Source organism: Diprion similis, chromosome 12, assembly GCF_021155765.1.
Source record: "Diprion similis isolate iyDipSimi1 chromosome 12, iyDipSimi1.1, whole genome shotgun sequence".
In the NCBI taxonomy this organism is placed as follows: domain Eukaryota; kingdom Metazoa; phylum Arthropoda; class Insecta; order Hymenoptera; family Diprionidae; genus Diprion; species Diprion similis.
Genome location: NC_060116.1, coordinates 13,136,264 through 13,162,194, shown reverse-complemented (window position 1 = coordinate 13,162,194; position 25,931 = coordinate 13,136,264). Strand labels below are relative to the sequence as shown.

Genomic DNA, 25,931 nt, shown 5'->3' with positions numbered 1-25,931 from the left:
GCCCATTCAGACGATCACAGAGATCAATCGGATGAAGTAATGATTGATAATGATTGAATCATTCGATGGAATAAAGTTGAGATTGAAAAGCTTATAGGCTTATATAAATAGTCCAAAGATTTTATCTTTTTTTGGTTTTCAGGAGGAGAATCTCTGCGATTGTTTGACGCTGTGGATTTCAAAAGTTAGTAACATCGCGATACATCGCGGCCTTCCTACCCTCGCCTGATTCCCAACGCAACCACCGAGCGGAAATGTTGAAAAGAAAAACTCACACACAATCCACAAACAACGCGACGGATCCCGAAACGACCACTTACCTACCCGGTTACCTATATTCGAACTAAACGCTTCCCCATTTTTTCCAACACACATCATTCGTTCTCATTTGCGTCGTGGTCACTGTGACTTACTTTTTCGTTGGTTACCTGTAGGGAGCAAAGTGTTTTTGTACCATAGCCAGCCAGGTAAGATAAGTATAATTCGTTCAATTATCATTTCAGTGATGCTGGAAACTATTGGTACATCAACATTTTGTAAAATGGATTAGTCACATGTCCTGTATACTTGTCAGTATTTATCTAAGCGAGCTAAATCTGCAGTCAATCGATACTTTCCGACTCATAAAAAATTCTATATGATTCAAGATAGATCATGGAATTTGATTACCTTACGTTATGCCAGACTTTGAAATTTCATTAATTTAACGAACATGTGAATATGATTTAAACGATTGTGTAAGTAAACCTCAGGTGAGCCCACCGCTTACAAGACAGCATTGAAAATACCAAAAGTAACTATAAACGCAATCCGTTTCCAGGAATGTCAAGTAAGCGATAGTTACCTGTCGCGATGCTCATTCCACTTTCAGCAACGTGTAAAATTTTTAACAATAAGTTTAAGTAAACCATCGTCAATTTGATTGCAAGAATAATCATTTTACTGAAAAACAAGCATCGTTGCGATCGCGAATGAGCCTATCTATGCAGCTAAGAAATCGAAAATTTATGTAACAATTGTTACCGCCACGCCACGTGACAGAGGAGTACCAGGAAAATACCCATAACCTAAACGCATGCAAACTCACAAACGTTGCCAAGTAATGGAGAAGTTACTCGGATGTCTCTGCTTTTCTCTGGAAACGATAAAAAACGAAACTCGAATTAATTTAGCAAACGGTGTCGACAAGTATGCTGGAGATTTTCAATTCTCAATTGAATAATTACTTATGTCCATATTTATATTTTTTCACAGCATGTTATTCAAGGACAAAATTTCGGTTTCAAAAGGACTATTTTGAGTTAACAAACAATTATCAAAATGAGTATTCTTACTTCCTCCAGGTTGCTCCGTACCCTGAATGTAGTAGTTCTCGTAGCAGCTGTTCAGGTTGAATGGCGAGGCAACGCACTTCCAATTAGGCTGCAATAAAAAAATAGCAAAATTTCACTCACACTCAGTACACACGGGTCACATTTTATGTCACTAAAGACTGTCCGTGTCGAAACAAAATTTTCTTCGTAATATTTCGGTGACTTTTCATGCATGAATAAATGAACTGCGCAACAGATCAACAGAGAGCTTATCATATTAGCACAACTATTAAATATCTACGATACATACATACCTATAGGTATTTCGATGTAGCGATCATATATCACTTCTCACACCCGAAATAAACGTGACAAGAGAATAAATGGAACGTTCTAAAGTGAATAGCAGCATATTATTTTTCTAAGAATTTACCGAAAATATCTTACGAATTTAATCTTACAGTTCAAGTACGTAATAGTCAAATTGCGATCGTCATTTTTTCAGAGATGAAAAAACCGGTGACAGGCGTACCTCACTAAAACAAACTTCTCGGTGAAGAACTGTTTATTTCACTTCTTGACCCGTTTATTTAACGATCACTGCACAATGTCAGCCTCACAAACCAGATTAATGACACAAAACTCTGACACTAAACAGAAATTCACACGAATTCGGCATTCAGAACGCGACCTAAGAACGTTCGAACTTGTCGACTTCCCAGAATGCTCTGAGAGTGAGTTACCTGAAGTTAGCGCTGCAGCAATGGTTTCCGCGGTAAAACCAAACATAAGCATCGCGACGTTGACTGCCGGTATGTCGCCATGATCAGTGTTCTACTTTACTGATTGAGACTACTTGTAGATGTCCTCACAGGGCATCCGCTGTCCCTGTCCGTATCTTTACCAACGTTACCTAGATCCGAAATCCAAATGCAGACGAAATTTTCGGAGGGATTCGAAGTACAACACGAACCGCTCATTTTGATCTGAATATTATTTATTGACGACTACAGTACCTTACCTGACTAGCGTTTTCACGCATTAATTTCTACAAATTTATTTATTTCGAGATAGGTGAATATCTATTAACGTATAATGACAAGGTGAGTAACCGTGAGTTTCAAATTTGAGGTTAGACTGTCGTCTATTGCTGCATGCTTGACGAATTATATTTAAAAATATTTTTACCCATTATACCTTGCAACCATATAGCAATAATTATTTTCCCTTATCAACGCACAGGTCAAAGATAGAATTGGGGGATGTCACACCCCACAATATAAAGCAACTGAAACTGCTTAATCAAGTCGTTTTTCCTGTCTCGTATAACGAGAAATTCTACAAAGACGTCTTGGAGGCTGGGGAGCTGGCTAAACTAGCTTACTATAATGACATTGTGGTATGTTATTTAATCCAACTCATAAATAATTACATATCCTTGACAAGTAAAATTCAGTCGCCTTTCATACATGTGGTACTCCAATCCTAGTTACATAGGTATACCTTTGTTATTAAAAATTGCTTCAGCTCTTAATTTGTAAATAAAAGAGTTCAGATGTCACAAGTATAACTATTTTCAAACAGTTTATCTTCAAACACTAATTTCAGGTAGGGGCTGTGTGTTGTCGTGTAGATACATCAGAGAATTCGCGCCGTTTGTATATAATGACTTTGGGATGTTTGTACCCTTATCGACGATTGGGAATCGGCACCGTTATGGTACAACACGTACTTAATTATGTTTCCAAAGACGGAAACTTTGACTCGATATTTTTGTAAGTTATTTCAGTTAATGATTTAATTTACAAAATTTTTATACATAGTGGGAATTCAACTGAACGTATGAATTTCTTTTATTAACGTGTTGCGTACTGCTTCTGTTCAGGCATGTCCAAGTCAACAACGAGGGGGCTATTGATTTCTACAAAAAGTTCGGCTTTGAAGTTGTTGAGACGAAAAAACATTACTACAAACGTATCGAACCTGCAGACGCACATGTGTTACAAAAAACTTTGCGTCCACCAACTACAGCAAATCATCAATCAGCAAGTCAATGAATAAATTCTTTTCACGTATCAATCTTCCATCATCTGTTTTCATCTTATAATGTTATCTGCTGTACAAATTGTCAATAAAAATTGTTCCTTATATCAAATTTTTGCATAACTTATCGGCCAAAATGTACCACTACTAAAAAATATTTATAATTGTAATCAATTTCAATTCGAATTTAACCAAATACAAGGAGTGTTAATTAAATACTGAAAATTAAACACGGTCTAGCTGTTCACTAAAAAACTCGAACATTTATTGTTTGGTTAGTATAGAACAGACAAAAAGCTACATCATTTTTCAATTACATCTGTTACGACATTAATAAAATTCAACTCTGGTAGGGAAAAATGCTTGAATTCACGTTACCTACAACTTTCACTCGTAATAGAAATATAGCATCGCACCTATTTGTTACCTATCATCAATAACACATGAATTATTTTTGGAAAACTTCAATATACATTCCAAGTGAAATAAGTACTTGAAAGAAATTTCACCTGGAATTATTGTATAGCTGCGTGATCTTACACATACTTTGGGATCTCATCTCTCCTATATGGCTTATGACCACATCATTTTGGAATAAGACTAAATTGACTATATGAAATAGATCGCTCATTAGAATAAATATAATACAATTCATTTGAATATATGTGCAAGCCAACATGTAGCAACAATTGAATCCTGTAGTTAGCAACCAGAAGCACATAAATGGTTATTATAGTGGCTTCAATAATCCACGATTCAAGATTAGCACTCTTTCACAACTTTCAACATTCGGAACTCGCAATGCACCTAGGTAATTTGTAAATAACTATTTATATTCCAACAGCTCTTGTATTCTTCTTACACAAAGGTTGGAGCCATCACTTGCTTCCTTGGATACCTAAGAAAAAATCAATTCATGGAGTTGTACAAAATTTAAGCGTTCCATTGACGTGTAATACTGTAAACTATTTACCAAGCAAAAATTAAGAAACCCGTGTGGTAATCCAGAAAGTATATCCAGAGTCACCGGATTGCCCAACGTTTTCAATTTTCTAGCAAACATCACACAGTCGTCCAAACAAGGATCCAGTTCCAGAGTCTGCACGCACCAAAAAATTACTTATTCCACTGTTATTAGAAAAATACTCAAATAATATATCATATTTACCAAAATTTTGACTGGCGGCATTTGTGCCAATGTACTGCCAGATGCTAAGTATGGACTCAAGTGTGGATCTCTAGGCACAGTGAAGACAAATTCGTCAGAAGGACTTCTTTCACCTTCAGCATCCAGGAATCGTGCCTTGTTACTACTACCGAAACTCCATCCAAATAAAGACCACGATTTCTCATTTTCCGGAGGCTTTTCCTCTTTAGTTTTTTCCCCGTTTGACACAGCTGCTAAATTTTCAGATGATTTATTCTTGTACAGATCTAAGAACTGTGTAATGTACTCTTGCGATTGCGTTTGTTCCCGCACATTCACTTTGCTAGGAGTAACAGCATCTAGGGTAACTGAAAAATCCAATTGTCAATGTCTTTCACACATCTTACTTCTAAATAAAGTCTTCTCCATAAATATTGACCTTGTACTGCATCAGCTTCAGCAAGACTGACCGAGTTCAAAGTAGAATCAGATGGGAATGAAGGCAATTTATGCTCTTCATTAGTTTCATCGCCATTAGGACTAAGTGCAAGTGCTATCAAATCGCTTTCGCTTACTTCTGCAAATGACTCGGTCTCTGACGTGTGACACTCCCCATTCTCTCTCTCCTTAGCCCTACAAGTAATAAATTGTGATTAGTTTATTATTGCCATATACAGTATTCTACTGAGAATTCACTCAAAAAAATTATATCACATACCTTTGAGACTGTTGATTTTCACCTGAAGCATAAGCTTTCAAACATCGCATCATAAAGCCGAATGGCAGAAGCGGATCTGTAAGACACAACAAGCGGGCTGGAGAAGGTATGAACTCGACCAGAACTGGTGTATATGCCATGAAAATTCCATCTGGTTTTCGAACATTCAGCTGTAGACATTTTAGCGTGGCTCCCAAGTTTAGATTCGCTCCAGCAGAGTCTCCTGTAACAATTTCCAGTAAATAACCATTCGAGGTAAGGAAATAATATTGCTCCAACTATTTCTTTGACTTGTTATAAGTGTAAGCGTTCAAGAATTCCGAAGTATTATTCTTCACATTTAGTTGTGGTTCTAGCTGTACAAATCTACACAACTGTAGAACGTACCTGCAAGGATAACTTTCTGTGCTGAACTTCCCAATAGTGTACTAGCATTTTTTAAAGCCCATGCGTAAGCATAAAATACTTCTTCCAAAGCTCGAGGATAAGGAGCTTCTGGAGCTAAACTGTAATCTATACTCAGAATTGGAACACCAAGCTGGACCGCCCAATCACGTAAATAAACTTCATGAGAACGTGAGCTTTGGGCAACAAACCCGCCCCCGTGACAATGAATCACTAGTCCTTCTGACATAGGCAATGACTGATCAACTCCACATGAGCCGATCTGTGGAATACAGTTACATGAAAGATAATTCTTGTCTGCAGACTGACAGACTTACCATCCCTTTTCTGTGATGAGAGCTCAAAAGCCGAACGGACAGAGGCTGCTCTCCTAAGTGACTACGTGGTACGGGAATGGGAACCATCACACCATTTTCAGATTCTAGAGCCAGTTCCTCGGGAGGGATTGAAATCATTTGGTTTACTGCAAGTGTGGGCATCATCATAGCAGGCAACCGTTGTACTAAATCTGAAAGACTAAGACACTTACCTATCTGAAGTTGCAATAATTTTGAAAATGAATTTTTACAAAAAAAAATGAAAATCTCAACTTTGGTAATCTGTAATGTGAATACAAATTTAAAAATCCAGTTAAAAATCTACTTTCAACAGTATTAGGTTAACAATATTATTCACCTGTTTCATTGAGCAGCCAGAAGTCCTTGCAAAAATTAATGTCGGCACATTGAGAAATATTGACTATACGCCGAGCCCTTGCCTCTGGATCGATGAGATATTTTAATGAATTGGTACACCTTCCGATGAGCGTTCCATTCGCGTAATATACTTCACTGAAGGAGACCATGCAAAGTGATATTGTTTTCAGCACCCGTTTTATGCTGTCACAAAACTGTAAAGACAAATTGAATACCTCGATTCAGAAGAAATCAGTACGCTCATTGTCATTCAGAATTAATAAAATTATATACCTGGAATCCTAGGCATCTCCCATAAAAGCTGTATTGATTGACACTTTCCGTTTGATCTAGGAGCTCTTGGGGACTGTGAGAATCCGAGGAAAACAGAGAAGGCTTTTCATTGACAGGTGTATCGCTCCATAAATAAAGAGTTTTTAAATGTTGCAAGCATGTGCACAAAGATGCTAACAATTGCAGACAAGCTTCTACCTCTCTGAAAACAGTTAAGCATATGTGAAACCATGGTCGCTATTGGAATAACTATTTGGAATTGATCGTTATCTAGATCGCATACCTCATGTAATAACTTTTGCGGAATAAAATGGAATCTTGTTGGCAGCATAGCTGGCGGCAGATGCAGACAGAATGTAATATACACTTATCAACTATTGAGAGAAAACTTCGATATCCGTTACCCGGTGTTTGAGGGTCAAAATCAAATAGCGGTGCTATCTTGGATATCTCGCGATACAAAGGACGGACCTGCTCCAAGTGATCGAGCATTGCTGATAAAGCTGCGTTTAAGCGAAAACCTGCCTCGCTGTGATCACTCGCAAAGTATTCGGCATTGGCTTTACATAATTCACGCAAAGCACCCCAGTGCGGTGGTTCTAACTCAGCGAATGGTTTGGCAAAGTCATAATCAAATGTAGACATTGTATATGAAATTTATATTACAATATTTTAAATAAATAAATAAACAATGTGATTATTTCATTAAATATATTGTCGGTGGAATTATTATTTGTGTATTAATACTAAAACTTTTGAACTTTCGCGGACGATTCTACGTAGAGAAATGGACGGACAATTTAAAATACGTTCAAACGGTTTCTTTGTTAAATCATGATTTCGTCACCGTTGTTGTTTGTCACTTCTTCCTGTTGACAGAAATGTATACACGTAGCGTGAACATTGCCCTCAGGTCAAAGTCGAATAGGTTAGAATGAACAAATCGTTTACTCAGCACTGAAATATCTTGACCAATATTATTGACACCGTTGAATTCCGCAAATTATTAATCGTCCAACTGTATCAATCGGTCTTCCATCATTCACGAAATTTTTATTCTCGACCTTCTCGACTAACATTTGACATTTGCCTGCAGGCCGCCATATTGATTTAAATGTCACGCACACAACAAGCACGACCGAGTGGCCGACTTTCAATTGTTGGAACGGCATTCAGTAGCATTCAATACGTACGCTAGCGCCGCATCTAGAAATTTAAAGACAACAATAGACAAGAGAATATTTTGCAATGTAAATTATTCTTTACATCCACACGTTTCAGTGTCTGCATTGCATTTTCTGATATTTTTATTATTAAAAAAACAACAAAATTACACTACCATGCTCCTCCACTGACCATCAAGACTCGAAATGTAGGTTATAAATTGTCACGTGACCCCGAAGACCCGCCTATAACCCGTGTTACGCGTATTCGGTTTGATATCGGTTCCTGCGGCATTCTCAGGTTCCGTATTCACAGGTATTTAAATACTGATTATCCTCTATAATTGATGAATCTGAAAACATTCAATCAGCAAGTCAGCAACTCGCTACTCATATCGTAATAAGTTTGCTGCAACACATGTTTCAAACAGCCGATGGCCAAATATTGCATTGAACGAAAGTTAACCTCAAACTGTTGTGAGGATAAATTCTATTCTGAGCTTGGTTAATCCATGTCTGATGTGCATTCTTTTGGCATCGCTTATATTTTTCCTCAATGCTATAATATCGCATATGAAGAAAAAGTAACTGTAATGTGGCAATCGAAAGAAAGGAAAATTTCTAGGTCTGGTCATTTATTGTGAATAATTCCTTACATATTTTTACAGGCTTAGCCATGGCTTCCGCCTGCATGATTATACAGAGGAGTATCGCAACAAGCTGTGTCTGCCATGGGAAGCGTAACTTTCGAAAATTCCTTTTGTATAATAAGCGGGGTACCCGAAAATTCAAGGAACAACAGATGATAAAACCGCATCCACAAATTCCTATTGACCGTGAGTAACACCAAAAATATTTACAATCGTTAACATGTTTCCTCAGTAACTAACTTTACGATCATTCTTAAGTCGAAATACAAAGTGTCAATGGTAGGTTAGCAAAGTACACTAATGAAGATGTATTTCATTTTAATACTACAGGTCGTGGAGTACGACTCACTGGCTACTATCTTGGCGAGAAATGGATCGAAGTGCCTGAAATGACACCTGAACTAATTGTTCCATCGCTGGTAGACTTTGAACTTAAACCTTATGTAGCTTACCACGTGGATGAAGTACAACAGTCAGAATTCACCCCTAAAGACTTGTTCGATGCGGTATATTCGAAAAAAATTCGCGAAGATTTCGAGAATAAACAGCTGGCCGAAGATGGTAGCCCCTTAAATCCTAGCGAAAATGAAAAATTAACTGCCAAGGAGGCCAAGCTCTTGGCTGGGAAAACTGGCTGTGATCTTTTTGGTAATTAAATCCTCTACTCACCTTGTATTGTATAAGCTAGTTTTATCATATTTGTAGATTTGTAGATTTATCATGTTCTGACAGATATACGTTGAGATGTGTTAAGATAAATGAGTTCTGATTATACTTGAACTGCTATTGTTTTTCTGATCACATAGAGAAACTAGATTCTCACATATGTCAAAATAAAGACGTTAAAAGTCAGCCTACTGTCTTCATATTTTCCTGAAGTTTGAATTTTCAATTTGAAACTAGATTATGGAAATCAACACAAATTGTATTCGACTAAGGCTTGTTATGCTCTTTATTCGTTACAATCTAAGCGCGTTCTAAAGTACATACACTTATACTTATCTACAGATTATATATGGTAATTATTTACTATTATTTGTAATTGTTATGTGACGAAAAATTGAGCATATTATCAAATTGTGCCAGCATTTAGCTCTTGTTACCACACTCATGTAACGATCTGGCCTTTAATTGGTAGCTTAGCCCAATTTTACTTGTGTTAATAGTAAATAATTACCTGAACAAATTACTGTAGTTATTGACTAGTATCAACGGCATCTTACAATTAGACCTTTTATAATAAATAATACATTTGTATTGATTTACAAAATACCTATTCGATCAAACTTAAATTGACAATTTAAATCACTTTTGTTAAAAACTCAAGTTATTATATTTTATTGCTATTAAATGAACAGTACGTTTTATAAATCGATTCTTATGCTATGAACTATGTGTAATACATGAAACTTATCATTTTGAATCAGGCTTTTTTTTTACTTTATTTCAACTTATCTTTGAGCTGCTAACCAGGTTTATTTTCAATTTTCAAACATATCGCGATGTAGACCCAGTGTCTCATTTCAAATGACTGATAAAGCAACAATTATCTAGTCTAGTCTATCTTATCTGCTATTAATTCGCTTATCAAAAATGTTTGAGCGAAATTTGATTGTTTGTTGGGTAAAAAATGGCGAAAAATTTGAGTAGTAAAATCGTTGTCAGTTGTGCGTGGCCGATATTGCTTCAATGCTTCCCAGTATCTTATGAGTATACTAATCAAAGGAAGAGAACTGAATACAGAAGTCATTGTGAGACTGATTCCATCTATGTTCTATACTCTTGTACGTACGTAATAATAAATCTGCTACAAGTGGTACAAAAACGCATAAAATTCTTAATAGGCAATATTCAAACGTTAAAAAATGAGAGTCAATTTCATATTTATTGTCTGATCTTAAAATTTCTTCTTCATAGATTCTGATTCTATCGTTAAACAGAGTGGTCTAAAAAAGTATGCTCTAAATTATATCTCATAGCTTACACTGATATTCCGAACTCGTTCACTACGCTCGTACACCTTAGCTAACGTTCATTGCTACTATTATAATAATTATTAGTATCTAATTTCTATCAGTATTTTTATGACCAGCGGAAATGATGCAAGACCGTTTTCGTATTACCTTCGCTTAGTCCGAAAATTCGTATTCTTTTTATACTGATTTGTCAAATATAATTAACTTACAGTTATACTTATTCACTCAAAGTTTGATATTTTTTCTTATTGAGAGGTACATTACTTCCACTCGTCATAGTTTTTGGAGGAGAGAACACAAGTCGATCAAGTCTGCTATAATATTTCGATGACACAAATCAGAAGTTTATTCTTCGGACTTGTTATAGCAACAAAAAGATAAGGTTTTTCATGCACATTATTATCTATTCAAGTTTTACTTTTTGCTAAAATCTTTATCGATGGACTAACATTTATTACCCAATGATATACTCATTGAATAAAATAATGGTCAGGGACTTACTTCACTTGAGTTTCGGAATTCCTCATTAATAGTTAATACTAATAACTTGGTGTTTTTTCTTTAGTTTGAATCATCAGTCTGTGACAAACATGGCTGATCAACAATTAAGTTATCTATGTGAGACACAGATAACTTGTGCAGTTAGCGAGTAATCAATCGTTGATTCTATCCCCCATAAATTCAAATGATACAAAAAACACATATTTTATGTAACACCAATATGGTTTACGCTAATTTTTCTGCCTGCATTCTTTACTCAAAAATGTACTCTTCTGTACTCCGGGTAGTGAAGAAAATTGTCGACCATACTTTTGCTACATAAGTATTGTGTGCTTTATAAAGGCAAAGTCTTTCTCACCTCGTGTATTTGCAATATTTGTCTTCAGCTCGTGCACACACTCGCCTACGACTCATATTGTATCGTACGACACATATCATAAAAAGACCCGCTTTGCCTCCTTATTGCACAACCTACTATTGCAGTCCTAATCACTTAAGTATGTAATACATGATGATGATCTGAAAGATTTCAAACGTTTCCAAATTTTCTCAATCTTATTAGTATGATTCTTCAATTTAGATTTCAGATTGTTTGATTTAAAAAGAATATAAGTTCTAGTATGAGTTATCTGTATTTCTGAATCAAACAACTTAAATATGAATCCAAAATATTTTTTTGTGTTTACTGCGACTTGTGATAGTCGTTTGAAATACTCAAAGTGGTAACAGAGCCCCTAAACAGATGGTTTGTGTTTTTTTTCCGTTTTGATTAACACAGGATACAATTTAACGAAACCATTTAAGATATGTATCATATTCACAAAAAAGGCCGTAGCTTTTTTTAGGACAATAAATGAACGTTTGGTTTGCCGCAGAGCTGTATAATACATATCAAAAACGCATGTCTGGATTAGTATGTAGTACACAGGGTGTTCATTCCATAGGGTCTCCGGCGTTTTCAAATATTGTTGAGTGGGGACTGGTGCCGCTGGGCCACAAAAAGCCTCCCACTCCGCCAGGGGGCAGATATGAAGCCCCTCCACCCAGTCCTACCTATTGTTATAATTTTTATGTATTCGTTTACATATCTCATTGTCAACTAATTTCTACATGACATAAAAAATTTGCAGTTCGTATAATCGTGGATTATAAGATACAAACGACAATTAATTGTAAAGCTGTGAAACTGATTTGAAGGAAAATCAAATTCATCCAACAATTTGTTGAGTTGTCATCGCAAGTTGTTAACGCAAATATTCAATATCATTGTAGAATTATTAACGATTAATCAAATATGTAATATGATTATTAGATTGGAGTAATATAAGGAATTCGAATTATATAAAGATGACGTTTCACAAATTTTTGTAGAATGAATTTTCCTCAAAGTTTTAAAAAAACCAGCAATTAACTGTCACGTACAAATCATCAAAACGACAGATCGATTGTTTTTACTGAAAGTAAATTCATTGACTCTAGAAGTCGGGGCAAATCTTATCTGTGTATAAAGAAACGTACTATTTACTTCTTATCTCTTGAAAGATGGTTAGTTAGTTGATGATGTGTTTTGACTAGCGTGTGGCATTCCAACATGTTCTTTGATATTTATGGGTCAAGGATTAGCATGCGTATGAGGTAATAAATGAAAGATTAAATAATAAATGCAACAACTTAAATAAAAATAATCGTTTATTCGAGTCAAATGAATAAATAACTGTAGGAACAAATTGCAGGTACTAGCTAAATGATGTTTGTGAGTCATATTCGAATCATCAATTATTCAACTATCGTTTCTGTAACAGGTAACTAAGCTAAACTACAACTAGTTCTAAGCCAAAAAATAGCGAATATTGTCATAGATTTAACATATTATAGAATTCGGGCATGATGATCACAGAAAAAGCGCATGTATACTGAATAACCAATCCATTTCAAGAGTTACTCATTTATTTCATATATTTACCGAACTTGACATTCTATTACAACGACTTCACAAAATAACTTCCAATATTGTACAAACTTCTTAAGGAAGCTTGTTTCACATCTCCCGCGCTATTTGATAGTTGCCGATTCTATAATCCAGTTATTCTATAACTTGAAATTCTCTTATGAGATTACCTGCTGGCTCCATAGGAGCGTTCTCTCGGCTAATTGGCAGTCGGCAGCTAATCTAGAGGGCAAACTCTTCCACCTTTCTTCATCTCTATCCCTCTCGAGTTCCCCATCTCCATGGCTCATGGATAAGGGTGGTAGGATTTGTGTACGTTGGGCCATCTTATAGCTATCTTGTCTGGGCACATGATCTCTTCGTCTATTTCCTGCACCAGGTGTAGCAGGCGTTGGTGTCGGACTGCCACCACCTCGCTGGCGATGATACAAGTTTCGCTTCTGCTGCAACATTCTTTGTTGAACAAGCAGCTGCAACTGCGTCCCAGAATCAGCACGGATTTTAAATTGTGGCTGGGCCTGTGTTGGGGTTACCGGTGGTCTCAAATGAACCAGGTCTAGATGTCCTCGGGCTTTCCCAGAATCTAGAATCCATGAAGAAAGTTAAGTCCGGTCTCTAGGGATGAAAGAGCAGTATTACAACCATTTGCACATCTTCTGATTGACTAGTAGTTGATACGTTCCAATAGAAACTATTGTAGTGAAATTTAACTGTACCTTGAATACTGCGCTGCTTTGCCGATCGATCGCCTCCTCCTTGTGGGCAAAACAATAACCTTGGACCTCCATCAGAGGCTCGGCGTCCTTGAGATACTCTTGATATTCTTGCTGCTACCAGCGAAGGACTTTTAGGGGGCGGCGGAGTACATGATGGTAAACTGCTAGTAAAGCATCCTGTAGCAGTGAAATCTGGAGGGCATCCGGAGTCAAAACTTGATTCAAATAAATCCGACGATGAACTGCCTTCACCGGTAAATAAGGATGTATGATTTGGAGGGTCTGTAGGAGGACTATCAAAATGATGTTGCTGATAATCGCTCAGCCTCCGATTGACCATTTGACTGTCTATTCGTTGACTTATATCTCGATCAAGGCCGAGTCGGTGTTCTTCTAATTTTATTTGAGCTTCTCTCAGCTCGTCACCACTTGGTCCTTCTTCCAAATCTCCCTCTGCGCTGCAGCAACCCTCGTCCGTAGAAGAACTCGTTGAACTAAACCTCTTCCCAGCCCTGCTAGCATCTTCTCTGGTTCTGCAAATAAATTTTCTCTGATTATACTTTAGAAACATTTATACATTTGGAGCGTACATACTGACAAGCATAAAAAATACATATTGAAGTAGGTAGAGTTCAAGTAAATAATGTGTGAGATGATGTAATAATAGATAGCTGTTTACCATTGTACTCTATTACATACGGATATTTGCCACATATAAACAAAATTCTCACAATCAATTGATACGATTAAAATAATTAATAAGTACTGTCTGCGTTCGTTTCTATTTCTAATAAGTTCTTTTTTTTTAATCTAAAATACGAATGAAATAACGAAGCAAACTAAGCGCCGCGTGCGGATGTCGTTTCGAATTTTGATACAAGCGAGGAAAAAATAAAAAATTAAATTAAGAGTTACCGAAACTGAAAGAGACAGCTCACGATCTTCCAATCCGACCTGTCCAGACAAAATCCCCAATTTTCTCACTGATCATCGATCAACACCGATCAATCACTTCAACGTCCGACTAAGCTATCGCTGTAAATAAAAACCAAACTGTTAACATCTAACCTGACTGACAACCACGATAGGCAGGATTGGAAGTTTAATTTGTGATTCGAACAATACTTGGGAATCCGAACACCAAATCCAGAAAAAAGCATAAAAACGAAATGAAAATTAAGACAACCAAATTCTTGCCCACCTCGATTTAAACTTCTCTTCTGTTCCACGACCTGCTGTAGGCCAGCAACTGGTGTTGTTACTAACATTTGTACTGCGATGCTGTTTCAACTTCTCCAACAGTAAAAAGTAGATGGCTGCGTGATGGTCATAGCTGTTGTTTCTGAGTGACTGTCAATTGAACGAGCAATTAAAATTAAATGGAATCGACATTGCAATTAATAATCTAAGACTATTCTTTATTTTTTTTTATCAAATTAAATTAAATTAAATGGAATCGACATTGCAATTATTAATCAAAGACTTTTCTTTATTTTGTTTACAAACTCACCTCTCTGGTACGAGTCACATCAATTCCAAGGCTGTGCATGAGTCTCAAAATTTGTTCATTAGGCTCTTGAACAGTTTGCGTTGTCGTTACTGTTGCAATACCAGGCAGCTCTACATCATTCGCATCCACAATGCCAGACATCCAATGATGTCTCTTTATTTGAGGAATCGTATATCGCTTTCCCGGCTCCAATACCAGCATCTTACGTATCAGGTTCTCGCAATCTAATTGCAAAAGATACCACTTGAAGCCTGACGTTTACGTCTACTTGCTGAGTATACAATTTTTTTGATTAGAGATTCTGACTTTCAACTGCGACTGATTACACAGTCTAGTCTGTGTTACAGTCTAGACTGATAAAGTTAATAAACATTACAATACAAATTGATCTAGTCGATTTCTCCATCGAGTAATGAAATATACATTCAATCAAAGTATCAATTATACCATATCATATTTTTTTATTACCTGTGCTCATGAAATATGGAATACGAAATCTTCCGCTCAGTACACGATCTCGTAAGGATTGTAATGTAGATCCGTCAAATGGAAGAGCACCGCAAACCAACACATACAACACTACTCCCAAGCTCTGAAATCATAAACAGTTGCAGTCAATTGCCTGGAGAAATGATTGCAGTCATACGAAAACTTGTCGATGATCGTAATGCCTGAGTTAACTCACCCAGACATCAATTTCTGGGCCGGCGTAGTGTTTTCCACGAAATACTTCTGGCGCAGCATAAGGTGGACTACCACACCATGTACTTAGTCGTTCCCCGGGTGAAAATCTATTACTGAATCCAAAGTCTGCAATTTTGACGTTCATTTGGGCATCCAGAAGCAAATTCTCAGCCTTCAAATCACGGTGTGCTACTCCTATCGCATGACAGTACTCAACTGCAGACAGGATTTGTGTAAAAGTTGCTCGTGCTCGTGGTTCTCCCATTCTACCATAACGGGCTATGTAATCAAATATTTCACCCCTGCTTGCATATTCACATACCTGTAAAAAGCAATGAAAAACTTGCACTGATCTAGGTATTGATTGATCCAGGTATACATAGGTATAGATAATGTTTTTTAAATACAAAAAAATTTTATTCATTACTTACCATGTAGATCATATTCTTAGTCTCCATAACTTGATAAAGCTTGACAATATGTGGGTGTTCTAATTGCTTCATTATCTCAACTTCACGGTACACCTTCTCCAGATTTGTCGAGTCCAATTGGGTCTTATCTATTATCTTGATTGCTACCTACACATTGAAATTGTAGTAACAAATAATTTACAGTTGAACAAAGTTATCATTAAAAAGTACAACCGGTTGAATGGAATATCAAAGTACGCCACATGCATTGATAAGCCTGAGTATGAAAGCAGAATACAGTTGGAAAACCACTAGATTAATAATATCAAAGTTTGAATTTTAATGTTTTCCTCAAATGTTTTCGAAATGGCATAGTTATCAGTAATCACCTCTGTTTTGGTGATTCGATGACGAGCTAACTTGACCACAGCAAAGTTACCCTTGCCAATGGTTCCTTCGATGTCATAGAATCCAACACGGATTTGTTTCTTGCTCTGGCATGCGCTGCCCTCCATTTTTGCTATCTTAATCTTAATTCGTTGAACGGTATTGGCATCAACCAATTAATTGGTTTCTTCACCGTTTTCTACAAATACCTGAAAAAATTATTTAATCATGTATGTACCATATAATTATACTTAAGTAGCAGCATTATTAGATTCGTGATGGAAGAAAGAAGGAAGTGATGCTTTACGTGATACTTCAATGTGATTTGGGTTGCCTACTATGCAGATACTTTCATTCTTACTGAAATCTTGCAATGCCTTTGTCTGTGTGCAGTTTGTAGTGTGAAAAAATCTTGCAGCTTGGTGGAGGAATATTGAAATTTGCGGCAAACCAAGGAACTTCTAATGATATATAATTTATGCAAAGGAGAAATACAATGAAAGATAATAATTATCTAGGTTTGAAATTCAATCTTTGTTCTCGGAGAATGAGTTACAGCTAAAGTTTGGAATTCAACCCTGACGCACTACTAGGTACATGATCCAGCCTAAAGGCTCAAAACGTGTTTTCTTTACATTGGTTTTTTTTTTTCGTTCCACATCTGTTTAACGTGCGTCATCATGTACGCACCGATGATCATATATCGGTGGATCTGTATAATGTCTATAAGATAAAAATTATTCCTGCAACAAGTGCAGCAACGCGAGCGAGAACAAACGGTGACTATATAATTGACGTCACGCACGTCCATATTATAACACTAGAAAGAACGTACGCGCGTTCTTTAAGTATGTACTACGTATGTATGTATGTACATACCTATCGACGGGTATCTAGTTCGTATCAATATACGGTCGATACGCTGTTATTCGGCACTACTAATTTCGTTTCACCTAGAAGCCGAGAAATCCTATAAATATCAAAAATAGAGATTCCGCGGTGCGCGTAGTGCGTGTAACTCTGGTATTTGACGTAACGCTTGCGTCAATTGTGACTTTGAAAAAAAAACTAGAGAAGGAGAGAAATGGGACGGAGAAAAAAGTGGTCAGACTGAAGAAAAATGACAGTCTGGAAGTGTTCGTGAAAGTTTAATCAAATCTCAAGACTTAATTCCCCACGTAAGTCAACCGCTGTCGCAATCAAAGTAAATACCCAGACACTGCGAAATATTTTCACTTACCCAATACAAAGGATCCAAGCGCCCATGCCATCTGTTAGTCGTTAAAAATTGCTCGATCCTCTTGTCACGTACATACATTCAAACGACACTCAATCGGCCCATCGCGACTAACCGCGCGGCGAGACGGTTCGATACCGACTAACTGCCGGCCATATTGTTGCCGGCATCCCCTTGGCCGTCCCTGACGTCGCGATCCCCGCTGCTGTCGCAACCAGGGCCTGCCGTACGCACGCGTTATCTTTGACAATTGACGTCAACCGGGTAGCCGCCTTAACGTTAATTGCTCTAATGCAATTACACGGTAAATACAAGATCTATTCAGTTACCTACGCAGGCAGAGAAAAAGCTGGGTGAAACTGTCTCTGTGGAGGCGCCCCGCGAGGCGCGATGTGGTACTTCATCTAGATACGGCACTGCTTGACGTCATTGAATGACGTCAATGTGTAACTCCCTAACCGACTCCCCCCCTTCGGAAGAACATATTATTATCGCGCCAACGCAAGAACAGTACTATGTACCGCAAGCTTTCGAATGTTCAGAGCAGGAGCTTTATGGTTTAGCTTATATTATTATAATATTGTAATACCACAGAGGGTGGTCAAGGCTTTTATAAATGTTTTTCAATCAGGGGCTCAGTTACAGAGTTCTCCGATTATCCCATGATATATTGGGTAAAGTAATGATTTTGCGTGCCGCGGGTCATTATATACAGAAAGATTCACGGTATAGGAATTACGAAATTCATTTGAAAGTCTTGCGCGTCATACTTTTCGAATACGCCGTAACATTTAGTTTATTCTTTTCTCCGGCTTTCGTTTACAGCTGTAACCACGTCCGCTATACAGTTTAATGTGATAACTCTGACATACATACATTATATAGTATAGATATGTATATTGTGGCAACAGCTACGTAAAGAGGCGGTTTCCACGAGTAGTGGATCGCAAACTGCTTACTTTAATATTTGTCAGACCAAGATCGTAAAATTAGTTTACTCCGCGCTTTTTGAACCCATATAGCTATATCTGCCCAAACTAAAGTCGTCGACATTCTTGAACGTACGCGCGTCACAACAAAATTATTAATGTGATCTGCACGTGTTCCTTGGGGTGTAACAGTCTATATATACACGTATATAATACACACATGCGTGCGAAACGATAAATAAGTTATTCAAAATTCACAGGCAATCGGTTCACGAAATTTATTATCACCATACGAGCGATGTAGATTTTTTGCTTCTGTTGTTAGATATGATGGTATACCTTCGATTGTATTATCAATGCATGATACTATAATACAGTGTACTCGATTATTTGTATTGTACTTTATTTATAGTACGAGTTAGAATTTCAAATTGGTGCTAAAAAGATATTCTCGTGAAACTGGATCCAAAAAGAAATTCATACTCTTAAAGACGGGAATTTAAAAAAGCTGTAAGCGTTATCTTTTTGAATAAAAAAAAAAGATTTCTTCAGAAAGTATGTATGTGCCAAGGCCAATGTTTTATAAAGATTTTTTTTTTTTTAATGGCACTTGAAGCGTTTTTTAATTCTTCCATTTCATTACACACACATCTTTTCTACACGAAAATGGCACAGCCACGTATACTTAGCTATGTATATATTTACACAAATGTGCTTAACTTCAATAAATTATATATATTTTTAGTAAATATCAAATTTTTCCACATGAATTCTATATTCATCAGACCACAATATATCACCTATTCGTAATTCCAGTATGATAACCCTGCAAGAAATTAACCACTTCGATTATTTGGCTGACGTCACGCTGGGGTTAGCGAAGTAGCTGTAGTAATTTACATTGGGTGCAAGTAATTTCACGCTAGAAAGTGCAGAGTAATTAATTCTGCTGTGTCAATTTTCAGACGATAAGATTTTCATGCTCCGTAAAATTGTCGTGTTTGTCCATAGCATTGAGAATAACATGGATGCAATGCCGATTCGTGTCCTTACTGATACTCCAGTCCAGAGATAAAAATATGTATACAACTTGTATTTGTCGACTCGAAAATTAAACAAACTGCAGCTGTAACCCCGGAAAATATGACGAGGCTGCTTGTATATGACTTACTCAGAGTGACCCAAAAGAGAACATAATTAAATTCGGATAAATTTAGGCGAACTTATATATTTGTTTTGGTATTTTTCCGTACAAATTCTATATTTTTAAATAACACTTATATCGCGGTCTATTTCCGTCGAGTCGCAGATTCTAAAAATTGTCCCAATAGTCGGTAAATATCTGCAAAGTGGCATGTAATAAAAAAACGTTCGCTTAATTCTCGCCTCTGCATCAACTTGAAAATTCAAACTATAAGTATAGCGTATAGAACATGCGTTGATCTGAAAGTTGATGTTCGCAAAATTTTGTCTTAATACGGTTTGACTTGAGATGCTGGATACTTTCAATTGGATGGCAAACAAATACAATCATGATTTGAAAGTTAAAATAAAATAATTGTCCAGTCATCCGGGATTAATCATTTTGTATCCGGGTTGAAGTTTATCCTCTCGACAATTAAACCGAAAGATTTTTCTCAATGCTCGGTAATAAAAAACTGGCCTTGAACCCGACGAGTTGAGCAGCAGTTATCCTGCATCTTAACATTAAATTCTTAGCGACCGAACGCATAGAACATAAACGCACAAAGATCTCGAAACCGTTATACCGATGACGTCCATACACCATATAAGCCTAGCACCCTTGCAGATCAAATATCGTTTCGTAGTAGGAAGTAATAAATTAAACGCAAGGAGAATTCGTACCGATTCCCACTCGATCGCTTGCGGCAAAAGTAATTTTCAAAATCGCCACAGCCAGGCACCACTTTCCGCGTCAAAGTCAGCGCCGCTTTGCAGAATGTTTAATAACTGTGAATACCATTGTATGCTTCACGGAATGTGTGTAATAAGGCGCATCATTACATGGTATTACAAGTGAGGATGAATTGGTTTTCAAATATGTACAAATAATTTTTGTAAGTAAATAAAATTGATCCGAGCACCAGGACATATATATTAAATAACCTCAGAACGAGTTAAAACTTTTTTTAGAGGTTTATTTTATTATTCAAATACAGCGCTTATAGTACAAGAGTCTCCTGGAGTTTCAGCTGCTTCTTGCTCTTAGCCTTAACTTGAGCAGCGATACGGTCCAAGTCCCTGCGTCCTTGGCTGGTCAATTTTCTGCCACCATCTGGGGCTCTTTCAATGAGCTTCAACTGTTCAAGGGACTGAAGTGCCTTGCGGGCAACACCACCAGCTGACCGACAAAAGTGACTTGGGTGTGTGCCGTTGCGTTTACGTCCTCCAAAAATCTTGGTTACAGCCCCAACGCCGATCGGACTACGAATATAGATGTGACGCACCAAGGCAGCACATCTGACGTAGTACCAGTCAGGATCGTAAGGGGCCAGTTCCTTGAAACGGGCCGACTTGACGATGTCTACCCATTCTGGAACACGCATTTTACCTGTCCTGAAATAGACAGAGAAAATGTTTTTATTCTTTTGTCTGAATTCTTGATTTTCAGAAACTGACACAATCTGTTTCACGTCAGTTACATTTTCAACAGTCACGGTATCAGTAACGGAACAATACGACCAAGTGTAAAAAAAAAATAAGTATTAGCAATGACAGAAGCGAGTGATGTCTTTTCGAAGAGATTCGTACGATTTGAAGAATTTCGTAGAGTCAAATTATGCGGTTGATTCCGTCTGACAATCGCAAAGATGATGTAAACGATATCAGTTTACCATGGAAGTCAACTTGTCCACTTTACGGCTATGACTGCGCGCCTGGTTGGCAAAATGTTAGGTTATGGCCGTGTGTAAACTGTAATACGTAAATGTGCGTAATAGTTTTACTTACTTTTTGAGGAAGGCAGCAAAGGCCTTCACAAATTTGTGTTGATCGACGTCCTTTAACGTTACGGAAGGCATCTGAAAGAAATCATCCTTCAATTAGTAACGACTTACACCAAATTCTAAACATCAACCACATGGGTCCCGGGGAAACTGAAATGACTTGAGCATGCATTTAAAATATCTTGAAGCCCAAGTTACGATCGAATAATTGTTGAAACAGAAAAATGGAATATCCAGTGATAATAGCAATCATTAAATTTCGGTATTTTGAGTATTTTGTTGCATAGAATTACGTTAAATGTATAACAAAACGTCAATTGCACACACCTCGACAACGGCGCTTACCGGAAAGAGCTAAATACAAAATGGCTGTTCTAAGAGGAAATTCCCATGGAATAAATATCAAAAGATGAGAAACCTCGCTGACTGTAACATACAGATGGCGTTTACTAAGTCGATGAAATTGCCCGATCTCGTAGATAAAGCCAAAAACCATTCTTATCGACGTGAGTGTTCGGTTGCTGTCTGGCGTGACAGTTTTCATAAAAAAAAACTAGGTGGAGTTTGGAGGTCAAAGGGTACACATATCGTTGATATTTAGGTTGCTAATGTGTTGATAAATGCTAAGCACATGATAAAGCAGAGCCCGATTGATTGCAAGTTTTTATCACACAACGCAAGGTGCAGCTGTCATTCGGTCGAAATCGGTTGTTAAAAATTTTGTATCCACACGTACGACCTATTTTCTCTGGTCCTGATTGATTTTTATCAGTCATATCATATTAACGTATGACTTGAGCGTTCGACAGTTATTGATAAATATGCGCTCACTACTGATCGGGTTCCACAGCCAATGTCGGGCAGCCCACAGTATTTTAAACTACCGAATTACAGTTCGATCTCAACATCAACACGTTGCAAATTACGTTTTGACAGAGCCGATACCATTTTCGAGAGACTTTTTGTTTCGGCAGGTAAGGAGTTGGTTGTTTGGCAATTATTTAGATTGCGCATATCGCAATCATTGCATTGAAAACAATTAAAGTGAGTCATTTTATATTCGGACTTTGAAACTCTGAAGTCTGATCTGTCATGTATGTATGTACGTATTTCAATTTTCAGTTATTCGACCCTGTATCTAGCACATACACTTATTTACTTGGTGACTTTACAAAGAGAGAAGCAATACTGATAGACCCTGTCATCGAGCATGCCGAACGCGATGCAAACATGATAAATGAACTAGGACTTTGCCTGAAATATGCAGGTGAATAAATCTACTAGTAAGATTTTCATAATATCAAGTATTTATCTCCGTTTACTGGTATTTACATTCCCTTGATTTCACAGTGAATACTCATATGCATGCAGACCACATCACTGGTACTGGAAAATTGAAGACTCTTTTACCTAGCTGCCGATCAATGATATCACGTGCTAGTGGTGCCGAAGCCGATATGTTGCTGGACCCTCAAGACAATATAGAATTTGGAAGGCATCAGCTCAAAGTCTTACCAACTCCTGGTCACACAGAAGGTGGATTGTATTTCTCATAACAATCTATTCCTCTATATTTATTTACAGCTAATGCATACATTGTGTTTCAAAGGCTGCGTCACATACGTTTGTCATGAACAAGGAATCGCCTTCACCGGTGATGCTCTTCTGATACGTGGATGCGGACGAACCGATTTTCAAGTTAGTCTCGCAGTTGACCGGTATTTTTTGCTTTTTTATCCATGAGGGGGGACAAAGTTTGTATAAATGTTAAGTTTTTTTCATTTATTTATTTTTGCTTTGTATGTTTCTGATTTGTATGAATCGGTGGATGTTATTAGTAGATCAAGTTTTCTTAATAAATAGATAAGCAATTTTCTTTATTTACGGAAATTTGTTTGTCCTGTGAGGAGAAAGATTTCTAGATCAGTAGGTATGCAAGAACAAAGGATTTATTTTACACCTTAAATATTTTTCTTTGGTTATTCAGGGTGGTTCCTCAGCGACTCTCTACAAATCTGTACATTCCGTGATTTTTAATTTTCCATTGAACTATAGATTATATCCAGCGCACGACTACACTGGAAGAACTGTGACAACGGTGGGTGAAGAAAAGGTGTACAACCCAAGATTGAGTAAATCTTTGGAAGAGTTTATTCAGATAATGGAAAACCTAAATCTGCCTTATCCCAAGATGATTGGTAATTTGAATTTACGCTATATATAACATGTACCATGTTCCATGCAGTATTGACAATGCAAAAGTATCATTTGAATCTTTTTTCAGATAAAGCTGTCCCTGCAAACAAAATTTGTGGATTATTCCAGCTTGATGAACAGAAAAATATGTAAAATATGTATATATATATATGTATATATATACTGAGGTGATTGACTCCCAAATGTAAATAAGATATTGTTTTGATAGACAAATAGAAAGGTAGATTATATGTACAGAGAAAGAGGATCAGTATAAATGGAGTTGAGGTTCGTGCAGTAAAAAAGAAAAAAAAAATGAATGTATACAAAGTATAAAGACCATATCTAATACAAAAATGATATTGTTATAATACGAAATTGTTTATATTTTATAAACTATAACGCATGTCTTATGTAAATAAGTATGAAATAAATTTTCTGCCTGGGTCGATAACAATTGTTGCGATAACATCAGCCGCGAGTGCAGCTTTCGCTGGTATTGTAAACGCAGAATCGGCCGATGGTCTACTAGAAGACAGAGTCGAGTCGCACCCTGACGGTTTTGACGGATATCCGTTCAATCCAATCGATCACAAACAATGTCCGACAGTATGATATCACCAGTGTAATTAAACGTCTGCCAAACTTACATCAATCCGCTACCCAGCAAATGTTGGTCTAACAATAAGACAAAGAAGGCGTACATATACATATACATACAGACAGTTAGAAAATAAGAGCAAAAGGTGGCGCAAGGGGGGTGAGGGGGGAGGGGTAATTTCGAAGTCTATTGATTAAGAATTTTTTAATCAATCATTAATGCGACCGGTACGATATTCAGCGAAGAAGTCGATGCTGTGCATTCCGTACGACCCTCTTTGCGAATCAAATTGCACTTCGTTGAAATTTATCCGAGTGTCGGACTTCCCGTCATGGCAATACGGGGTACGGGGTAGGTTCTTATACCGCATAGCTGAGGGTTGAAATCGATACAGTTTCCATGGTAACGCGGCTACTCGCTGGGTAGCCGACGCTCAGGCCAAGGCTACTCTACTCGTGCGTTTTCATGCTGCTGGATTAAAAGATGGCCTTTTTTGCGAAAGATTGAAATTAAGAAACGAAAAAGAAATAGAAAAAAAAAACAATGTATGGAAATAATGAAAATAAAAGAACACTTTTATAACGTTATTACATGGCGGGAGAAAAATTGCACGCAAAAATTACGGTGACCTCGTGAGCCGTTTATTCATATGCTTCGGACATCTTTTTAATGATCTGCATATACATATGTATGCATGCATACATGTGCAGACTTTTAATATTCACGTTCAAGGTTGAATAGTTGTGTCGCTTGTCATTTGGCGTTATAACTATTCCAAATCATACTGTATTTTCATTTGCGAGCCAATCAGTTATGTATCGCACTTGTTCGGGTTAAATTACACAATCAATCGTTTATCCACAGTTTCTTTTTTATCTGTTCAAAGTACCCTCGAGTAATTAATTATGTATAGGAAATTCGGATATTCGATAGCATTCTTGTGAAAATACATAATAGTCTACATATATCTGTGCGTAGATAACTTGTATAAGCTAAACGATCTGAAATCATCCCGAGAGGCTTACTGTAATTGCTTTCAATTCGTTGGAGCGTGGCCATTACGCAAGAAACTTGATTGTGTATCGCGGTATGTTTCGTATAATGGTATAATAATTCCCAGTGTCCCTCGAACGTAGAAGGGTATAATCCATCAAGTCAACAGCAGGGTATAGAAATGGCAATCAGCCGATTAAAAATTTTCCTTTGCATTTTGCGCGCTACAGAACAACGCAAAAAAATAATGCGTAGCCGAATCGTATAGGGTGATCTTTATTTGCCAAATTGTGAAAAAAAAAAAATAAGTGAAAGACTCATCTGATTATTCAGCATTAAAAAATCAGCCATTACAGCTTTTTCCAAATCTCTCTTTTCCGAAAGCAAACACACAAAACACACCCATATTAATATCAGACGAAGCGTCGTCCGATGGAACGTTGCGAACCGTCAAACCATTGTCGGTAAAT

The 25,931-nt window shown here is 37.1% G+C and overlaps 6 protein-coding genes across 6 annotated transcripts; 3 read left to right on the top strand and 3 right to left on the bottom strand.

The window, feature by feature from the left end:
• The first annotated feature begins 2,199 nt into the window (after positions 1–2,199).
• LOC124413720 (probable N-acetyltransferase san) lies at positions 2,200–3,465 on the top strand. The gene is made up of 4 exons (XM_046894496.1): positions 2,200–2,416; positions 2,556–2,712; positions 2,922–3,088; positions 3,199–3,465. The coding sequence occupies exons 1-4, from the start codon at positions 2,409–2,411 to the stop codon at positions 3,368–3,370; spliced, it is 504 nt and encodes a 167-aa protein (XP_046750452.1). The 5' UTR covers positions 2,200–2,408; the 3' UTR covers positions 3,371–3,465.
• A 571-nt stretch (positions 3,466–4,036) lies between these two features.
• On the bottom strand, positions 4,037–7,685 carry LOC124413712 (hormone-sensitive lipase). The gene is made up of 10 exons (XM_046894484.1): positions 6,878–7,685; positions 6,595–6,796; positions 6,302–6,515; positions 5,944–6,134; positions 5,609–5,888; positions 5,222–5,444; positions 4,943–5,136; positions 4,525–4,871; positions 4,330–4,455; positions 4,037–4,254 (listed from the first exon to the last, which is right to left on the bottom strand). Exons 1-10 carry the CDS (start codon positions 7,237–7,239, stop codon positions 4,183–4,185), a joined length of 2,211 nt encoding a protein of 736 aa, XP_046750440.1. The 5' UTR covers positions 7,240–7,685; the 3' UTR covers positions 4,037–4,182.
• Positions 7,686–8,426: 741 nt separating this feature from the next.
• Positions 8,427–10,533, top strand: LOC124413721 (39S ribosomal protein L41, mitochondrial). Its single transcript, XM_046894497.1, has 2 exons — positions 8,427–8,593; positions 8,738–10,533. The coding sequence occupies exons 1-2, from the start codon at positions 8,434–8,436 to the stop codon at positions 9,061–9,063; spliced, it is 486 nt and encodes a 161-aa protein (XP_046750453.1). The 5' UTR covers positions 8,427–8,433; the 3' UTR covers positions 9,064–10,533.
• A 1,113-nt stretch (positions 10,534–11,646) lies between these two features.
• On the bottom strand, positions 11,647–17,917 carry LOC124413713 (serine/threonine-protein kinase SIK2-like). Its single transcript, XM_046894485.1, has 10 exons — positions 17,780–17,917; positions 16,542–16,748; positions 16,174–16,320; positions 15,744–16,064; positions 15,527–15,650; positions 15,059–15,282; positions 14,750–14,898; positions 13,549–14,081; positions 13,003–13,415; positions 11,647–11,937 (listed from the first exon to the last, which is right to left on the bottom strand). The coding sequence occupies exons 2-10, from the start codon at positions 16,665–16,667 to the stop codon at positions 11,818–11,820; spliced, it is 2,157 nt and encodes a 718-aa protein (XP_046750441.1). The 5' UTR covers positions 16,668–16,748; positions 17,780–17,917; the 3' UTR covers positions 11,647–11,817.
• A 2,954-nt stretch (positions 17,918–20,871) lies between these two features.
• LOC124413722 (40S ribosomal protein S19a) lies at positions 20,872–22,083 on the bottom strand. The gene is made up of 3 exons (XM_046894498.1): positions 21,999–22,083; positions 21,676–21,746; positions 20,872–21,282 (listed from the first exon to the last, which is right to left on the bottom strand). The coding sequence occupies exons 2-3, from the start codon at positions 21,744–21,746 to the stop codon at positions 20,889–20,891; spliced, it is 465 nt and encodes a 154-aa protein (XP_046750454.1). The 5' UTR covers positions 21,999–22,083; the 3' UTR covers positions 20,872–20,888.
• A 197-nt stretch (positions 22,084–22,280) lies between these two features.
• LOC124413718 (persulfide dioxygenase ETHE1, mitochondrial) lies at positions 22,281–24,124 on the top strand. Its single transcript, XM_046894495.1, has 6 exons — positions 22,281–22,645; positions 22,794–22,938; positions 23,022–23,207; positions 23,281–23,369; positions 23,659–23,869; positions 23,956–24,124. The coding sequence occupies exons 1-6, from the start codon at positions 22,493–22,495 to the stop codon at positions 24,018–24,020; spliced, it is 849 nt and encodes a 282-aa protein (XP_046750451.1). The 5' UTR covers positions 22,281–22,492; the 3' UTR covers positions 24,021–24,124.
• Positions 24,125–25,931: the final 1,807 nt, after the last annotated feature.